The 14,489-nt window shown below is 43.0% G+C and overlaps 1 protein-coding gene across 8 annotated transcripts in view; it reads right to left on the bottom strand.

Annotated features, from left to right (window-relative positions):
- Positions 1-14,489, bottom strand: part of LOC129340250 (von Willebrand factor A domain-containing protein 5A-like) — a 63,018-nt gene that overhangs the window by 41,313 nt on the left and 7,216 nt on the right. For 4 of the 8 annotated variants that reach the window (XM_054994926.1, XM_054994931.1, XM_054994927.1 and 1 more), the window contains exons 6-17: positions 13,021-13,135; positions 12,707-12,885; positions 12,335-12,423; positions 11,072-11,216; positions 10,332-10,411; positions 8,090-8,204; positions 7,195-7,359; positions 6,925-7,028; positions 5,809-6,014; positions 3,903-3,995; positions 2,811-2,852; positions 1,197-1,232 (exon numbers count right to left, since the gene is read on the bottom strand). In XM_054994926.1, the coding sequence (XP_054850901.1) occupies positions 1,197-1,232; positions 2,811-2,852; positions 3,903-3,995; positions 5,809-6,014; positions 6,925-7,028; positions 7,195-7,359; positions 8,090-8,204; positions 10,332-10,411; positions 11,072-11,216; positions 12,335-12,423; positions 12,707-12,885; positions 13,021-13,135 (1,369 nt within the window). Of the gene's footprint in view, positions 1-1,196; positions 1,233-2,810; positions 2,853-3,902; positions 3,996-5,808; positions 6,015-6,924; positions 7,029-7,194; positions 7,360-8,089; positions 8,205-9,363; positions 9,433-10,331; positions 10,412-11,071; positions 11,217-12,334; positions 12,424-12,706; positions 12,886-13,020; positions 13,136-14,489 lie in introns of those variants that run through there. The other 4 variants (XM_054994928.1, XM_054994929.1, XM_054994930.1 and 1 more) reach the window with 3 other exon arrangements.

Here is a 14,489-nt window from a genome sequence, read left to right on the forward strand (position 1 = left end):
AGTGGGCATTAAGTTGTCCTGAAGGGCGGTATATAAATCAAATGTTATTATATTATTATTATTATAAATGGTCCTTAGAAAAGAGAAAGGGGAAGAAGAGGTACTCAGCAGAAAGGGGATGGAGACTGTCTGGACAGAAACTCCAGGCCTCTGTCTATCGGGCCCACTACACTGTAGCCCCTTATGCACCTGGGACATAACTGTTTGTTGTCCCTGAAGTCAAGCTAAAAATCATGGAATCAGCTTGTATGGGGTCATTTGCACCTCTCATGTTTGGTCCACGGGCCCCCCTTCCTCCCTCGAAAGGTTTTTGTTGCCACCAAAGGCTGTTACCTTAGACCTCCTTAGTTTAACTTGTAATATAGGAAGACTTGTTCTAGACAGTTGTTTGACAGAATGGCGGGGTTGCCAGGGCCCAACGCAGAGGATGAGGTTGTGAGGGAGCACATGGGGTTACATATGTCTGCAAAACTTACCTAGCACACATGCTCTGGAGCACCTTCATGTTGCACCAGGAATGATGTCATTCCTGGCACAACGCAGAAGTGAAGGGTTGCATGCAGAGTCAATTTGATAAAAAATAGCCCACAAACTAGTGTTGGAGACCATTTTTAATCAAATCAGCCCCACATGGGAGCCTTCGCTTCCTTGTTGTGCCAGGAATTATGTCATTCCCGGCATAATAAGGAAGTGCTCTGGAGCGCACTGTCGGGGTCTCAGACCCATTTGCTACACCTTTTCATCCTGCCGGCTGGTAAGTGGTGGCAGGGGACAGAAGCTGAGAGAGAGGGACCCCCAGCCCCCAGAATGGTCAGCACATGACTGTGGTTGTGAGGTAAAAAAGGGATCTTTTTTCCCTTAAACAAAAGTAGCATTTATTTGTAAGTCCATACATGTGATGGTTGCAGAATTTTGAAAAGCATAATGGTTTCAGAATAATTTTTAAGCTTGGTGGTTTCAAAGTCAGTTATATATTCATATTCACAGTCTCAGTCATACAATGTAATTTTCCATATTGGTCTTCGCTGACAGAATAAACCATTTTCACATCCACACAGGCCTTTGCATACACCTTACTTGACCTAAATAGAATAATCTCTCTCTCAGATATGAACAGACTATACCTAGAAAGAATAATTTCTCTCTCAGATATATACAGACTGCCTCAGGTGCACACATAGCTTCTGATACATTACCATTTAAACAGCACATGTCTACATCACCAAATGAGTCTGTGAAAACAGAAAGAACGGATTCAGCTTCATAGCACTTGCCCTTACTTCCTCTGAATGTTTCCTTGAGGCTGATGTTCCTCCTCCTTTTCCGCAACCAGCTTCCTGGGTCAAGGAAAGGAGCACCCTGTTCCACATGTACCCTGACTGGGCTTCTTCCGTTCTGGATCAATGGCCTGGAACTGACCTCAGCCATAACTCCAAAGTGAACTCACAACACAAATGAAGGACTGTATGGTTAAACGGGCTAAAAACTTTGGATATAATATCCATATGGAGCAATGGGAGAAAATGTGGAATTATGGTCTAAAATTTACATTATGTTGTAACTTGAAAGACAACTTCTATAAAATGATGTATAGGTAGTACGTGACCCCACAAATACTAGCAAAGATGTATAAGGGGATGTCAAACAAATGTTGGAAGTACCAAAGAAATGAGAATTCCTTCTACCATATGTGGTGGCCCTGCCCGGTTGCTAAAAAGTATTGGAAACAAATACATCTAATAATGCAAAAAACATTAAAGACCAACCTGCAACTAAAGCCAGAGAGGTGTCTGTTGAGTTTAGTGGATATTTCAATAGAAAATGAATTTGGAATTTTGATTAGATACAAGACAACGGCGGCAAGAATAATTTATGCACAATATTGGAAATTGAATAAATTGCCAACAGTAGATGATTGGTTAATAACGATGTTGGAGATTGTGGAAATGGCAAAATTAATGGAACTGCTGAGGGAGAAAACAACAGCAAATTTTGTGGAGATCGGGAAACCTTTCATGGACTTTCTGTATATAAAAGAGAAGTCATAACTAATGATCTGTGGATTTGAAAATTAGAGTTATAAGGTTGGCAACAAATGATAGGCTGAAGCAAGCGGAAAAAATGCAGATATATTCGCAGTAAAGTCGAAGTTTTATGTGTAGTTAAGATATGGGTATTACGGATGAGTTATTAAGTAATAAGAAAAAAAATTCTGTAAAATGTTTAAATGGTATGTCTCCCTCTATGTTCTTGTTTATATGTTTGTTTGTATGTTTTTGTCTTTCAATGTGAACCTTTGGTTGCCATTTGCGGTAATAAAATAAAATTAAAATTAAAAAAAAAAGGAACACCCAAAAATGGAATTAAGAGTGTGCATAGGGAAACAGCAGACCGCAAAGCAGATTTCTTGAAAAAGTCAGGCTCCCAGGAAAACTATCCCTCTGTTTACCTCCCCACTCTCATTTCAAACTTTTCATCAAAATATGAAATTTCCTCAACATGTCCACTACAGAAGCCTCACCACCAGAAAAAAAACTCTGCATAAGTTGAACTGCACCCCGAGTTATGCTTTCTACCAGTTTTTTGTGGAAAAGACGTTTAGCCAAGGCGCTTTTGTTTCTCACTCCTTTCCCATCAGCCCCTCCTAGTCACCTGATGGATTAATGTTTAACAGCATTGCACAATTTATATTTTATTCTCTCTCAGGCAACTCTCAGTCAGATACACTGATACAGTTTTATCTAGCTGGTCCATCAATTCTTCAACCTTCCCTGTTCCCTCCATGTGTCAAAATCTGTCTAATACATTACCTAAAGGAGGGCTTGGGAATACACTACCCGGTGCTCCGAATCCTGACAAAACAGAAAGAACAGATTCAACTTCATAGCATTTGTTCTTGGTTTCTTTGAAAGGTCACTTTATGCTGATGTCTCTCCTTCCTTTCCGCAACCAGCTTTCTGGTTCAAGGAAAGAAGCACACAGTTCCAGGTGTATCCTGATGTCAATTTGCAACATGTATGATTGGACATGTGGTGAAATTGACCAGCCTCCTCTACTTAGGTGAAATTCACTGAAGGTCAGTCAATTTCAGTTGTATGGTCTCTGCAAAAAGAATGAAAAGGGCACTTCCCCCTGCATACTTTCAAACCAGCGATTCATCAATCCTGTGCTGGGCTTAATATTAAAAAATGAAAAAAACACTGCAGTATGGGAACTGAACTGGCGAAAGGGACCCATGCAGACTCGGCTTGTGTCTTATGATCTATCCCTCTCTGTTTACCTCCCCACTCTCATTTCAAACGTTTCCTCAAAATATGAGATTTCCTCAACATGTCCACTACAGAAACCTCACTACCAGAAAGAAAGGGACCCATGCAGACTCGGCTTGTGTCTTATGATCTATCCCTCTCTGTTTACCTCCCCACTCTCATTTCAAACGTCTCCTCAAAATATGAGATTTCCTCAACATGTCCACCACAGAAACCTCACTACCAGAAAGAAACTCTACATGTGTTAAAAACAAATGTGTTGTTTTTAATGAACATGAATTTTTAATTGTATTTTTAATATGTTGTTATCCACCCTGAGTCCACTCACAGGGAGGGCGGAATACAAATTGGAAATAAATAAATAAAATACATGAGTTGAACTGCACATGTAGTTATGCTTTCTACGAGTTTTTGTGTGAGAAACGTTTAGCCAATGAGTGTTTATTTCTCACTCCTTTCCTGTCAGCCCTCCTCTAGTCACCTCATGGATTAACGTTTAACAGCACTGCACAATTTATATTTTATTTTCTCTCACGCAACTCTCAATGAGATACTCTGATACAGTTTTATCTAGCTGGTCCATCAATTCTTCAACCTTCCCTGTCCCCTCCATGGGTCCTTCTGATACATTACCTGAATTAAAACTCATGATTGGAATACCAAGGGGGGTTGTACTCCTCCTGTTACCTGAATGGCATATCTGTGAATTTATTGTGATCATGGAGTCTAGATTGAAGAGGAAAAGACAGGGTTAGAGTAACCAGGCAATTTACTATTATTTATCACATTTGTGTACTGCTGTTTCCCCCACTGAGCTGAAAGCAGAATAGATACTGGCAGCTGATGCAAGCGAAGCATCTCCCCATCATCCCAGATGGACGAGACAGAAAAATTCAAAGTGTTCTAAAGGACTAAGGCTTCCCAGCAAAAGCCAGAGCCCACTTCCTGCTACCTTCCATATGAAGAAATGCATACCCATTAGCTGACTGGATCTAGTCAAGGTCATTTGGCCCCCAACTTTACCTAGGCAGATGTTCCTGGGAAACACAAACTGTGCTGGGAACTGCGCCACGCTGAGAGCGAGTTTGGTGTAGTGGTTAAGAGCACAGGACTCTTAATCTGGAGAGCTGGGTTTGATTCCCCCCTCCTCCACTTGAAGCCATCTGGGTGACTTTGGGCTAGTCACAGCTCTCTGGAGCTCTCTCAGCCCCACCCACCTCACAGGGTGTTTTGTTGTGGGGATAATAATGACATACTTTGCAAACCGCTCTGAGTGGGCATTAAGTTGTCCTGAAGGGCGGTATATAAATTGAATGTTGTTGTTGTTGTTGTTATTATTGTTATTATTCGACCACCTGTGCCCAGCATCTAGCATGCAGAGGCATGGAGATCACATGGCTAGTAGCTAGCAGTTAAGCTATCTTTCATGCATTCCTTTCCCCTCCCCTCCCCTCTCTTCCCCACATGAAAGCTTCAGGAGCCAATGCTGCTGAACAGCAGAAATAATTATGACTGAAGGGATGAATGGGCTGAGAAAAATTTGGCTATTGACAAAGTAATTTTTCTAATCTTCTTCCTCAGCTGATTGTCTTGTGTAAGTGGCTGCCCTCTTCCACTGCTGGCAGGGGAACACACACACTTTACACGGTGTATGCTGAGTGGGCAGTTGCTTCAAGCATTACAACTGTGGTGCTGAACACCACACAGCAGCTGCTGGAGCTCCCTTTGGTCTTCACAGAGACATTCAAAACAGCTGCCCATGAAAACCACAAAATGTCCTCAGTGAATGAGACACCATCAAGCAGCCACATGCAGCATCCAATAAGAAAACACTGGCAAACTTTCTAATAACTAGCTGACGATACGTCAGCAACCTAAAGGGTCTTCCTGAGACTCCCCACCAGCCGCTTAAGGTTGGCCCTAAGTATATAGGCAATATCTGAAATAGGCAGAAATAGATGAATGGAAGTGGCTTCCCATGAGGAGCTCAGCATGTTGGCTGCCAGAGGCTCCAGGTACGTTGCATATTCAACATGCAGGGCTTGAGGATAGCTGGCCCCCTGCTGTTAACCCAGCTTGAGCCATCATGGCACTCAGCAATCTGTGGAACTCCCTTCCTCTTAAGACTCGCCTGGTGTTGACTGTACTCTCTTTTAGGAGCCAGAAGAAAATATTCCTTTTCCCAAGCTTTTAATGAGGGCAAGGTAATCTTCTAAACTGCTTTGATAATCTGCTCAAGTCTGTTTTATGAGATCCTTTAGAAAGCTGTTAAAACTTTTTATGTTGGCTGCTTTTTTCAATGCTGGACTAATAGATCAAAACATCAGTTTTGATCTATTAGCCCAGCATTAGCCCAAACATTGATCTATGTTTGTTAAGTAAATAATGGTTCAGTTGAAAGTTGCCTCAAACAGGTCTCCTGGAGAGGTGGCAAAGAAATATTCTAAATCAATAATAAAAAGTACATTTGCTTTCTAGAAAACAGGGCTCAGCTCAATCTCCCTTGGTTCAGCTCATGAGCACTTCTGTGAGCACTCACATGCAAGGGGGACATCTCGGTGGATAAGGGGGCCTTGCAATGGCTGGCCCAGCGCTGTGTTCAGCCCCACGTAGGCTGTCTGTGAACACACCACCCCGGAGCTCAGGCTCGTCTCCAGAGCCTGGCGCCGCTTTACTTCATCCTTCTCTCCAGTACCCTCCAGCTCCTGCAACAGGGCTTGAGCCGCCAGTCGATGTACAGGGAGCCTGCAGAGAGAGCAGAAGTGAAATTATGTGTCTGGCACCATTTATATAAATTCCATGGCTGGAGAGAAAATAGAACCCCCTTCAAACCACCACAGAAGATTTTCTGCCCACGTTTGCTAAAATCAGTCCTGCAAGTGGGTTGTTGAGAAAGGACCGGCAAGTGAAGTCACCAGTTACGCCTGGCCAATTGGTACAAAAGACTCACTAGTGAGACTGATGCGGTGTCTGTTCCAAATGTAGAATTCTGCATTCTTAGGCCCACATTCAGCACCCCAAATGTGGCGAGAATGAGACCTACTACCCACCCTGGGCCTATTCTCTCAGCCTCCAAGGACACTGAACGGCAGCACTCGGGGTTCAAAATTCAGCTTTATGAATACATGAATGCATTACATAGATACTGGTTCAGGAGATGATGAGGGATGGTAGCATTTTCCACTCAAGTAATTATGTCAGCTTGACAATGGCATCAAATGCGATTTCTCACCTCACTATGGAGTGCTTGAAAAGCATTTCACTCATGAGAAAAAAGGTTTCATGGGAGGTTTCTGTTTTCAAAACTCCTCCCAAAATTGCTAAACCTTCTGTTAAATAAAAAACAACAAAAATTTAAAAAGTTAGAAGAAAAATTGGGGAAAAAATCTTCTCTGAAAAAATTGGAGAACAAACCCCAGCCCCCCTATTACTGTATTTTCCTTCAAGCCATCACATTTCTGTACCAGGTTCAATTCCATCTCATTGGCTAAAATAAAAAGTAAAAGAAGAAAAAAAACGAACAAAAATCTTCAGGGAAAATATGGAAAACACAATTCCCCCTCCCTGCCAATTATTGTACCATTTTCTTCAATCCATCACATTTCTGTACCAGGTTCAATTCCATCTCATTGGCCAACAAGAGAGGATATTCTACCTGTCACTCTCTTGAGCCTGGAGGGGGAACATCATTGTCTCTGTGAAGGTCTGGTCTTGGAAGATGTACTGGAGCACAACAGTCCCCTCTGAGGCACCTGAGGACTGCAGAGGAAAAGAAATGGCAGAGCAGAAAGGAAGGAGGAATACAGTCTGGGAATACAGATGCCCAAAGGACTAAGGCCTCAAAAGGCCATCAGGCTCCCTTGGCCAAGGGAGATGGACAGGGATGCATGGTCAATAGCTGGGGATCTTGGTGGAGGTCACTTGCCTGATGCTGCCCACGGATCTGGGCATAGATGAGGCTGCGCTGCCCTTCGAAGATGACCTGGGGGCCAGACCCCACGAGCACGGCCTCAAGACCGGAAGGCAAATCCCAGCGGAGTGAGATTCCTGTTGCTGCTGGCTGCAGGGCCTTCTTTAATGACTGCAGCGCCTGAAGGAAGAAAACAGGCATAACACTTGAAAGGTGTAAGGTAGACAGCAGGGTGCCCTGACAAAGAAAGAGACTCAGTATGCACTCTCTAAGACAAGTTCCTAACAAACTGGAAAAGAATTTTAAGATGGGGTTGTGTATACCTTTTGAAACCAGAACAATTGCTGAATAAGACATTCTCTCTCTGTCATCCTGAAACTGTAGGTAGATTGGCTGTTTAGCACCTACCATGCAACATTCAAGTCCAGCAGCACCTTGAAGACCAACAAGATTTTCAGAGTATAAGCTTTCTAGAGTCAAAGCTCCCTTCGTCAGCTACAATGCAACAGCCACTCAATTTGCATGCTTCTCATGAAGAAATGGTAGAGCATTCTCTTTCCTCCCAATTGTGTTGTCTTCTAACAACAGTATTAAAAGTCTTCTACAAAAAAAATCCTAGATCTAAATCATTTGGGCTTTACTAGATATTGAAGGCGGAACAAACAGTCTAGTGGAACAAGAAGAGGAGAGGGCCAAGCTAGAACATGAAGCCAAGGAAACATTACCTAGCAGGCTCTGAGGAAGGAGTGAAAGACAGAGTGCCTCATTTCATTAAAAAGTCAGTTGGACTGGGATAGCCCAAAGATGGTATGTGCTCTTAGACAGACAAGAGAGCCTGGCAAGCTACCCAGAGCTCAGGGGAGAGGAGTCCAGCCCATGACGGAGGAGACACCAGGCTCCTGGTCCTCACCTTGGCCTGCATGCGTTCCTTGCCTGTGATGAATTCTGCACTGCCCCCGGCTGCTCGAGCGATGCCTTTGATGAGGGCTGTGGAGGCTCCTTCGCCAATGCCAAAGGAGAAGCATCTAGCAGTAAGGGTGCAAAAAAAAAAAAAGCATGTGTGTGTAAAAATTTGTGTCCAAGAAGAACAACCATGCAATAACATTTATTTGCTCCTATCACAGTCACAGAGAACAGTGTGCAAGCTTTTGAGTTCTCCAGAGCTCTTCATCAGGCTGGATAAAATAACATAAGGGACAGAGTATTTTTGTAGCATCCAGTGAGATTTAGTGATATCAAAAGCTTGCACACAGTTCTTTGTGATTTTGCTGATCCTAATAATGGTATGTTGTGGTTTTTACTTTTGGATTTTGTTTTCAACTACTACACCTGCCTCCACCTTCTCTTTTTCTTATCAATATTTTCCCTTCTAAGTTTTCTTCGTTGTTGGGTATTTGCATTACACAACAAAGAAAGTGAGTTATGGCAAAAAGCCAACAGAAGTAATCAGAACTCCCCCTTGCTTGAGAACTGTACTTTTGATGTTATAATTTCAATCTGCCTTTATTAAGAACTGTGTATTTACTATCCAATATTCTATCGTGATTTGTATTAATAGTTAGTTATGCGAGGTTCTTCTGATTATTTTGTTGGGTATTAACATTACAGCATTAGTAATTCAATTTGATGTTCATTTCCACTGGTTCTGATAGGAAATAACCCTTCCACATAGGCGTGGGTGATTTTTCTTTCATTCTGGATACAAGCAAAACACCTAGGGTGGGCGAGGGAAGGCGAAGCATATTTTAAACAAAACCAGAGTGAGGAATTGCCAGGAGTTCAACCTTTCTCCTACCTTAAATGAATGCACTCAGTCCATTTCAGCACTATTCCTTCTAGCCCATATGAGGACTAGTATCTCACAGCTCAGCTGGCAGTAAAATGCTTTAAACCATACAATATACTAAGTGAAGGTTCAGGGTTTACTTCTTGTCATGTTCACATTCAATTTCTTTAAAAAGATGCTCCTGTTTTAGCCATATATAGGTGGACTTGTGCATAAATATACAGGGATCACCCACCTAACTCTGAACTGTTTTCTCTGCCTGCCTCACTGCCAGGACATTAACCCAGTCCAAATTCTACAGGTTTTTCTTAAGTAAAATTGAGAGGTTGAGAGCTCTCAGATCCTTGTTCATTATAGATATCTTAAGTCTAGTTGAGCCATATACTCAGTGTTAATGCTGCTTGATTATCATTCATGGAACAGCAGTTGGACATAGTGGCTATGCCCTCTTCTGTCAAGGTGCCCACCTGCAAACAGCAAAGAGAAGTAAAACATCTGCATCAATTTATTTGCTGTCTGAAATTTGATTCCCCTTTTTCACAGCCTGGCCTGCCTGTCAAAGGATACAAGCAAAATACTTACTTCTAAGCATGGCAGCTTCTGGAACAGATAACAAACTAGCTCAGTCCGCAGGACCCACTCCTTTACAGAACCCCACCCTATCCACTTCCTTGGGTAGTCAAGCTACTTCCTACACAGTACAGTGATTGGTCAGACAGTACAGTGATTGGTGTTTGGGCACAATATTTCTGCCAAGCAAAACAATCCTCTTCCATGGGAAATTCTGCTAACTCTTCTGGTTGGAGATGCCCCTGTCATATAGACCATCTTCTCATATGCTGCTCCGCCCACGAACAGCACAAATGAAAGTGCCAATGAAATACACAGAGATCTGGAGAGTCCAGAATATTCCCAACTGTTCTTAATTTTTTCTTGTGGATTATCTGACAAAAGAATATATACTTAAAAACATTACATATACTTTATTATTTATGATACCCTGTTTTTGATAGCTCAGGCAAGCCAAACCTTGCCAGATCTCAGAAGCTGAGTAGGGTCAGCTTTGGTTAGTAATTGATGCCCTGGGAAGACCAGAGTTGCTACGCAGAGGCAGGCAATGTCAAACCACCTCTGTTAGTCTTTGGCCTTGAAAACCCCAACAGGCATCACCATAAGTCAGCTGCGACTTGACAGCATTCTTCACAACCATTATTTATGATAACAGATAAAAGAATGGCCATGATTTTGGCTACTTTTGAATACCTATTAACTGAAAAAGTGTTAGGGGAGGGAGATGAAACTAGGGCAGAGGAGGTGATGCAAAAGACACAGGGAGTGTGTGCGATCTCTTGTTCTTAGTTCCTACCTGTGGGAGCTGCCATGATGTTGAACTTCTGCAATGACCTCCTCTGTGTTAGATACCTCTCCATCTGTGAACACAAATAGCTGAACGAGAGAGAGAGAGACAGGGATGTGAGAATGGCAGCTAAAGGAGACCCACTAGGACAGAGGAAGTTTTATACATTCTCTCTCTGTCTAGTTCAGTCTTGTGAATAGATGTGTGATGTCAACACCACAAGTATGTTATACCAATAGTTTAAATCCACTAAAATACAGTCAAGACTCGGCCTCTGGAAATAAAAGAGTTCTGATTTGGCAACAAGACATCAACTATCTAGACCTTGGAATGAACAATACCATCACCATCTGTTCCCACTGGCAGGACCATGGTAGAAAGGTTTCCGATTGCAAAGGTAGTCTGAGGAGATGTCAAGATACTCAGCAGCTGTTGCCTGCTTGTTTATATCGTGGGAACGGCAGACTTAGAGCCAAGCTACAAGTGATGCCTTACACAGGTTGGACACTTGTCAGCCTCCCTCAAGTTTTGATGGGAAATGTAGGCATCCTGGTTTTACAGCTTGGCTCTCCATTACAGCTGCAAGACCAGGATGCCTACATTTCCCATCAAAACTTGAGGGAAGCTGACAAGTGTCCAACCTGTGTAAGGCGTCACTTGTAGCTTAGCTGTGAGATAACAAGAGGAAAGGGGCACTGTATCTTTAAAACTGTCACATAGATATTGGCTCCTAATGGAGTTTGCAGTACCTGGCATGGATGGCCTTCTCGACAAGCTTGGCTGTAAATGGCCTTCAGTGGTTGTAGAATCTCTGTGCCCCCCAAGTCAGCCTGTAGGTCCTTCACACGCTGGAGAGATTCCGACATGGTCTGCTGTGTGTACTCTACACTCTGCCTGAAGAGGGTACAAGGAAGTGCCAGAAAGTCAAGAATGCAGAGGCCCTGCTTTCTGAGGGATTTTAACGACATTATTTACTCTGCTGCTTGTGGTATTCGGGATTTGAACAAAGGGACTATTCTTTCACTCTCCAACACCCTAGTCTAGTCACAATCCTCTCCCACTCAAATTCAAGCCAATAGTGATCAGTTTCTGCCAGTAAGAAGGGATTAACTGTACAAACCAGAGGAAAGATATTGTTGCCCAGAAGAGAATGAGAAAGTCAGGCACGGGGCCAGAAACGAAGGCCATTTACAGCCAGGTTTGCTGAGAAGGATATTGTCAGGTACTGCTACCCGGAGCCAATTTCCCTCTGTACGATATGTTTAGATAATGGCTTTGAGGATATATGGTCCCATTGCCCGTATTAGGTAAGTCTGCCATTCCTACCATAGAAGAGAGTTTTTATGGGTCATGATATACCTTGCAAAAGAAGCAGGCTTGAGGACAAGAGTGAACGGTTATGGTTTGTGCAAAGCCCAGACTGACTAATCTTGTCTTTTCTTTCCACCACATTTGGTGACCATTTTTGTGGTTTTTAAACTTTCCTTTGTCAAAACGATGACTTATTATTTTATTTATTTAAAATATTTCTATCCAGCCTTTCAACCCAAATAGGATCTTCATTAAATATAAACATTTCACTAAACATAAACATTAAAGCAGCATTTAAAATAAAGTGTACATGAAATATTTAAACCATTCAACGAAACATATAAACACGCAGACACGTAACTCCACAACCAGGGAGGATGGCCAATGACAGTTAGTGGGAGAATGCCAAACAAAATTAAGACAATGATGGTGGAAGACAATGATACAGAGAGGAGGAGGAATCTCCATAGGGAGGAAATTCCAAAGTTTTGGGGCCACAGCCAAAAAGGTCCTTTCTTGGGTTGCTTGGGTTGTCTAGTCTCAGATGGCAGGGGCACCCATAATGGAGTGGATGAGTTCTGTTACTTTGTTTTTTGTGGACTGTAGCAGTACCTCCTTTCCAACTCCTTTCCTTTAGATTCAGGGAGGCGACATGAAAAAGGAAAGGAAAAGGGAGTGAAGGACAGCACTCTCACACTCACAGGTAGAACGAGTTATAGGTGGATCCAAAGCCGTAAATGTTGAAATAACAGCCCAGCGGGAGGCTCTTTAGCAGCAGAATCAGGGTCTCCTGAGGAGGGGGAGAGGAAAGGTAGCATCACCCTAAAGGTCCTTCTGAATTTGGTTCAGTATTATCTCCATGCTTCCACAGAGCACTTCCTGTCTCCTTGCCACTTGTTTCCTCCCCCATGCAACGATGCTCTAACAATCTTTTCCATTTGCTTCCACATAACAGCATATCCTCCATGTTTCCACAGTTGCTTTCTCATTCTCTACCTCTTTCCTTGTTCAACCAACCCCTACATCACCTTTTCTCTTCCAGAGGCTCCAGCATTTAATCTGTTCAAATGTACCTTGGCGCTCTGAATACGTGGTGGTGCATCAGAGCTGCTGGAATCAGTGCTGCAACCCATGCTGCCAGACCGATCCAGCAGGAAGATGAACTCCCCGGTGGCATTCAGGCCTGGTTTGGAGGCACAGCGCAAGCTGGGGTACATGGTGACCAGAAGTGCTGGGTCCCCCATCAAGGAGCCTGTTTGGCACAGAAAGAAAGGAGAATCAACAGGTATTTCCATCTTCACCAAGTACTGTGCGGACCTTCCCTATCAAGGCCACAGGCGTCTCCCAGAATCCCTTGCACTTCAGCCCTGGTCCATGGCTTGCCCACCTGGTGCAGCTCCAGGCTTCCCAGCCTCGAGGACTGCACTGGGCTTGTGAACATCCTCATAATAAATCAACAGCTCCACATCTCGGTCAAACTGGTGCCCTTCAGCCAAGGAGACCTTTGGGGAAGGAAAACAAGAAATAACAAGAAGGACTGGAGCTGGGAAACATATCAGTTTCTGCAGGAACTCTCATCACCTACTTTTACATCTGTTTTTACCATTTTTCCACAAAGTCAGTATTGGATAGTCTTATACTCTTTGTCTGGACAGAACTGCTAGTATTCTATGAGAGAAAAAATAATTTGCATCTTAAAGGTCCTCCAAGACAAAAAAACACTCTTCATGGAGAATGCTGCTTGCCATGTCTCTGCATGAGTCACTGGTCTGGCCTTGACTTTTTGCAATCAACCTCTACTAATTCTACTCTCTTTCTCTGGACTGGGTGGAACTTGATCACAGAATGAAACCTGTTAAAAATACACAACAAAACAATGTGCAGTGACATGAGCCAACCTCTGCAGTTCTGCACGAGTCACTGTTCTGGGCTTCCCTCCTTTCAATGTCCAGATTAGAAACTCATGCAGAAAGGGGGGTGGGGTAAGAACCATTGAAAAATTGATAATGCTTATTCCTATACCAAGAATGTCAAACAAAAGCAGCCGGAGTCATATAGAGCCTCATGGAGCCCCCAAATAATTTCCAACACCCCATAACACTTCATAGAGATTACGGATCCATCTGTATATTTAGGAAAACTATGCTTAGTAAAGCCTTTCAGTGGTTCCCCCTGAATGTCTGAATATCAGCTTCTCCCCCATATTATTTAATTAGCAGCAGGTATGGGAAAGGAGATCAGAAAATTCACTTTAAAATGCTTTGCCATTTATGTAAAGGGGAACTGTGGCAATACGGGGCGTCCTGATCAATCCCTGCTTGCCTATGTTTTCTCTTCTTAAAATGGGCCCCTACATTTTCTCACTTCCTCACATTTTTGTTGATGTTTGTGCGCTGTCACTCAGCTTTGCTATGATACTCTTTGCCTAACCATATAGCAAAAACTCCATGAATTTTGGATGCATTGTGGGATCAGCATGGTGAAACACTTAAAAGGGTGTGTATGTGTGCATGCGAGTGGGTGGGTGGAATATGCCTGTAGAATTGCACTTGCTATTTAGTCACAACACAGTGCAGGATTATACTCGGGTCACCACAGAGTGGTACAGTTTTTGGCAAACTCCCTTCTTATTGTCAACAGGGAAAAAAATCTTGTTATGATTCAGAGCTACTAATTAAACATCCTCTTGTAGTACCTACATCTGGATTATAGGTCTTTGTATCATGTGCCTGTGAACTGCTGAGTTAAAATGCAGGTTTAAATAGCTGCAGTAACATTTTTGGTGCAGGGTTTACATGAATTTTCTGGAGGAGGGGGGAATCACCCTTCTTCAGAAACAACTCCCAGCATAAATGG

This window comes from Eublepharis macularius, chromosome 12 (assembly GCF_028583425.1).
Source record: "Eublepharis macularius isolate TG4126 chromosome 12, MPM_Emac_v1.0, whole genome shotgun sequence".
In the NCBI taxonomy this organism is placed as follows: domain Eukaryota; kingdom Metazoa; phylum Chordata; class Lepidosauria; order Squamata; family Eublepharidae; genus Eublepharis; species Eublepharis macularius.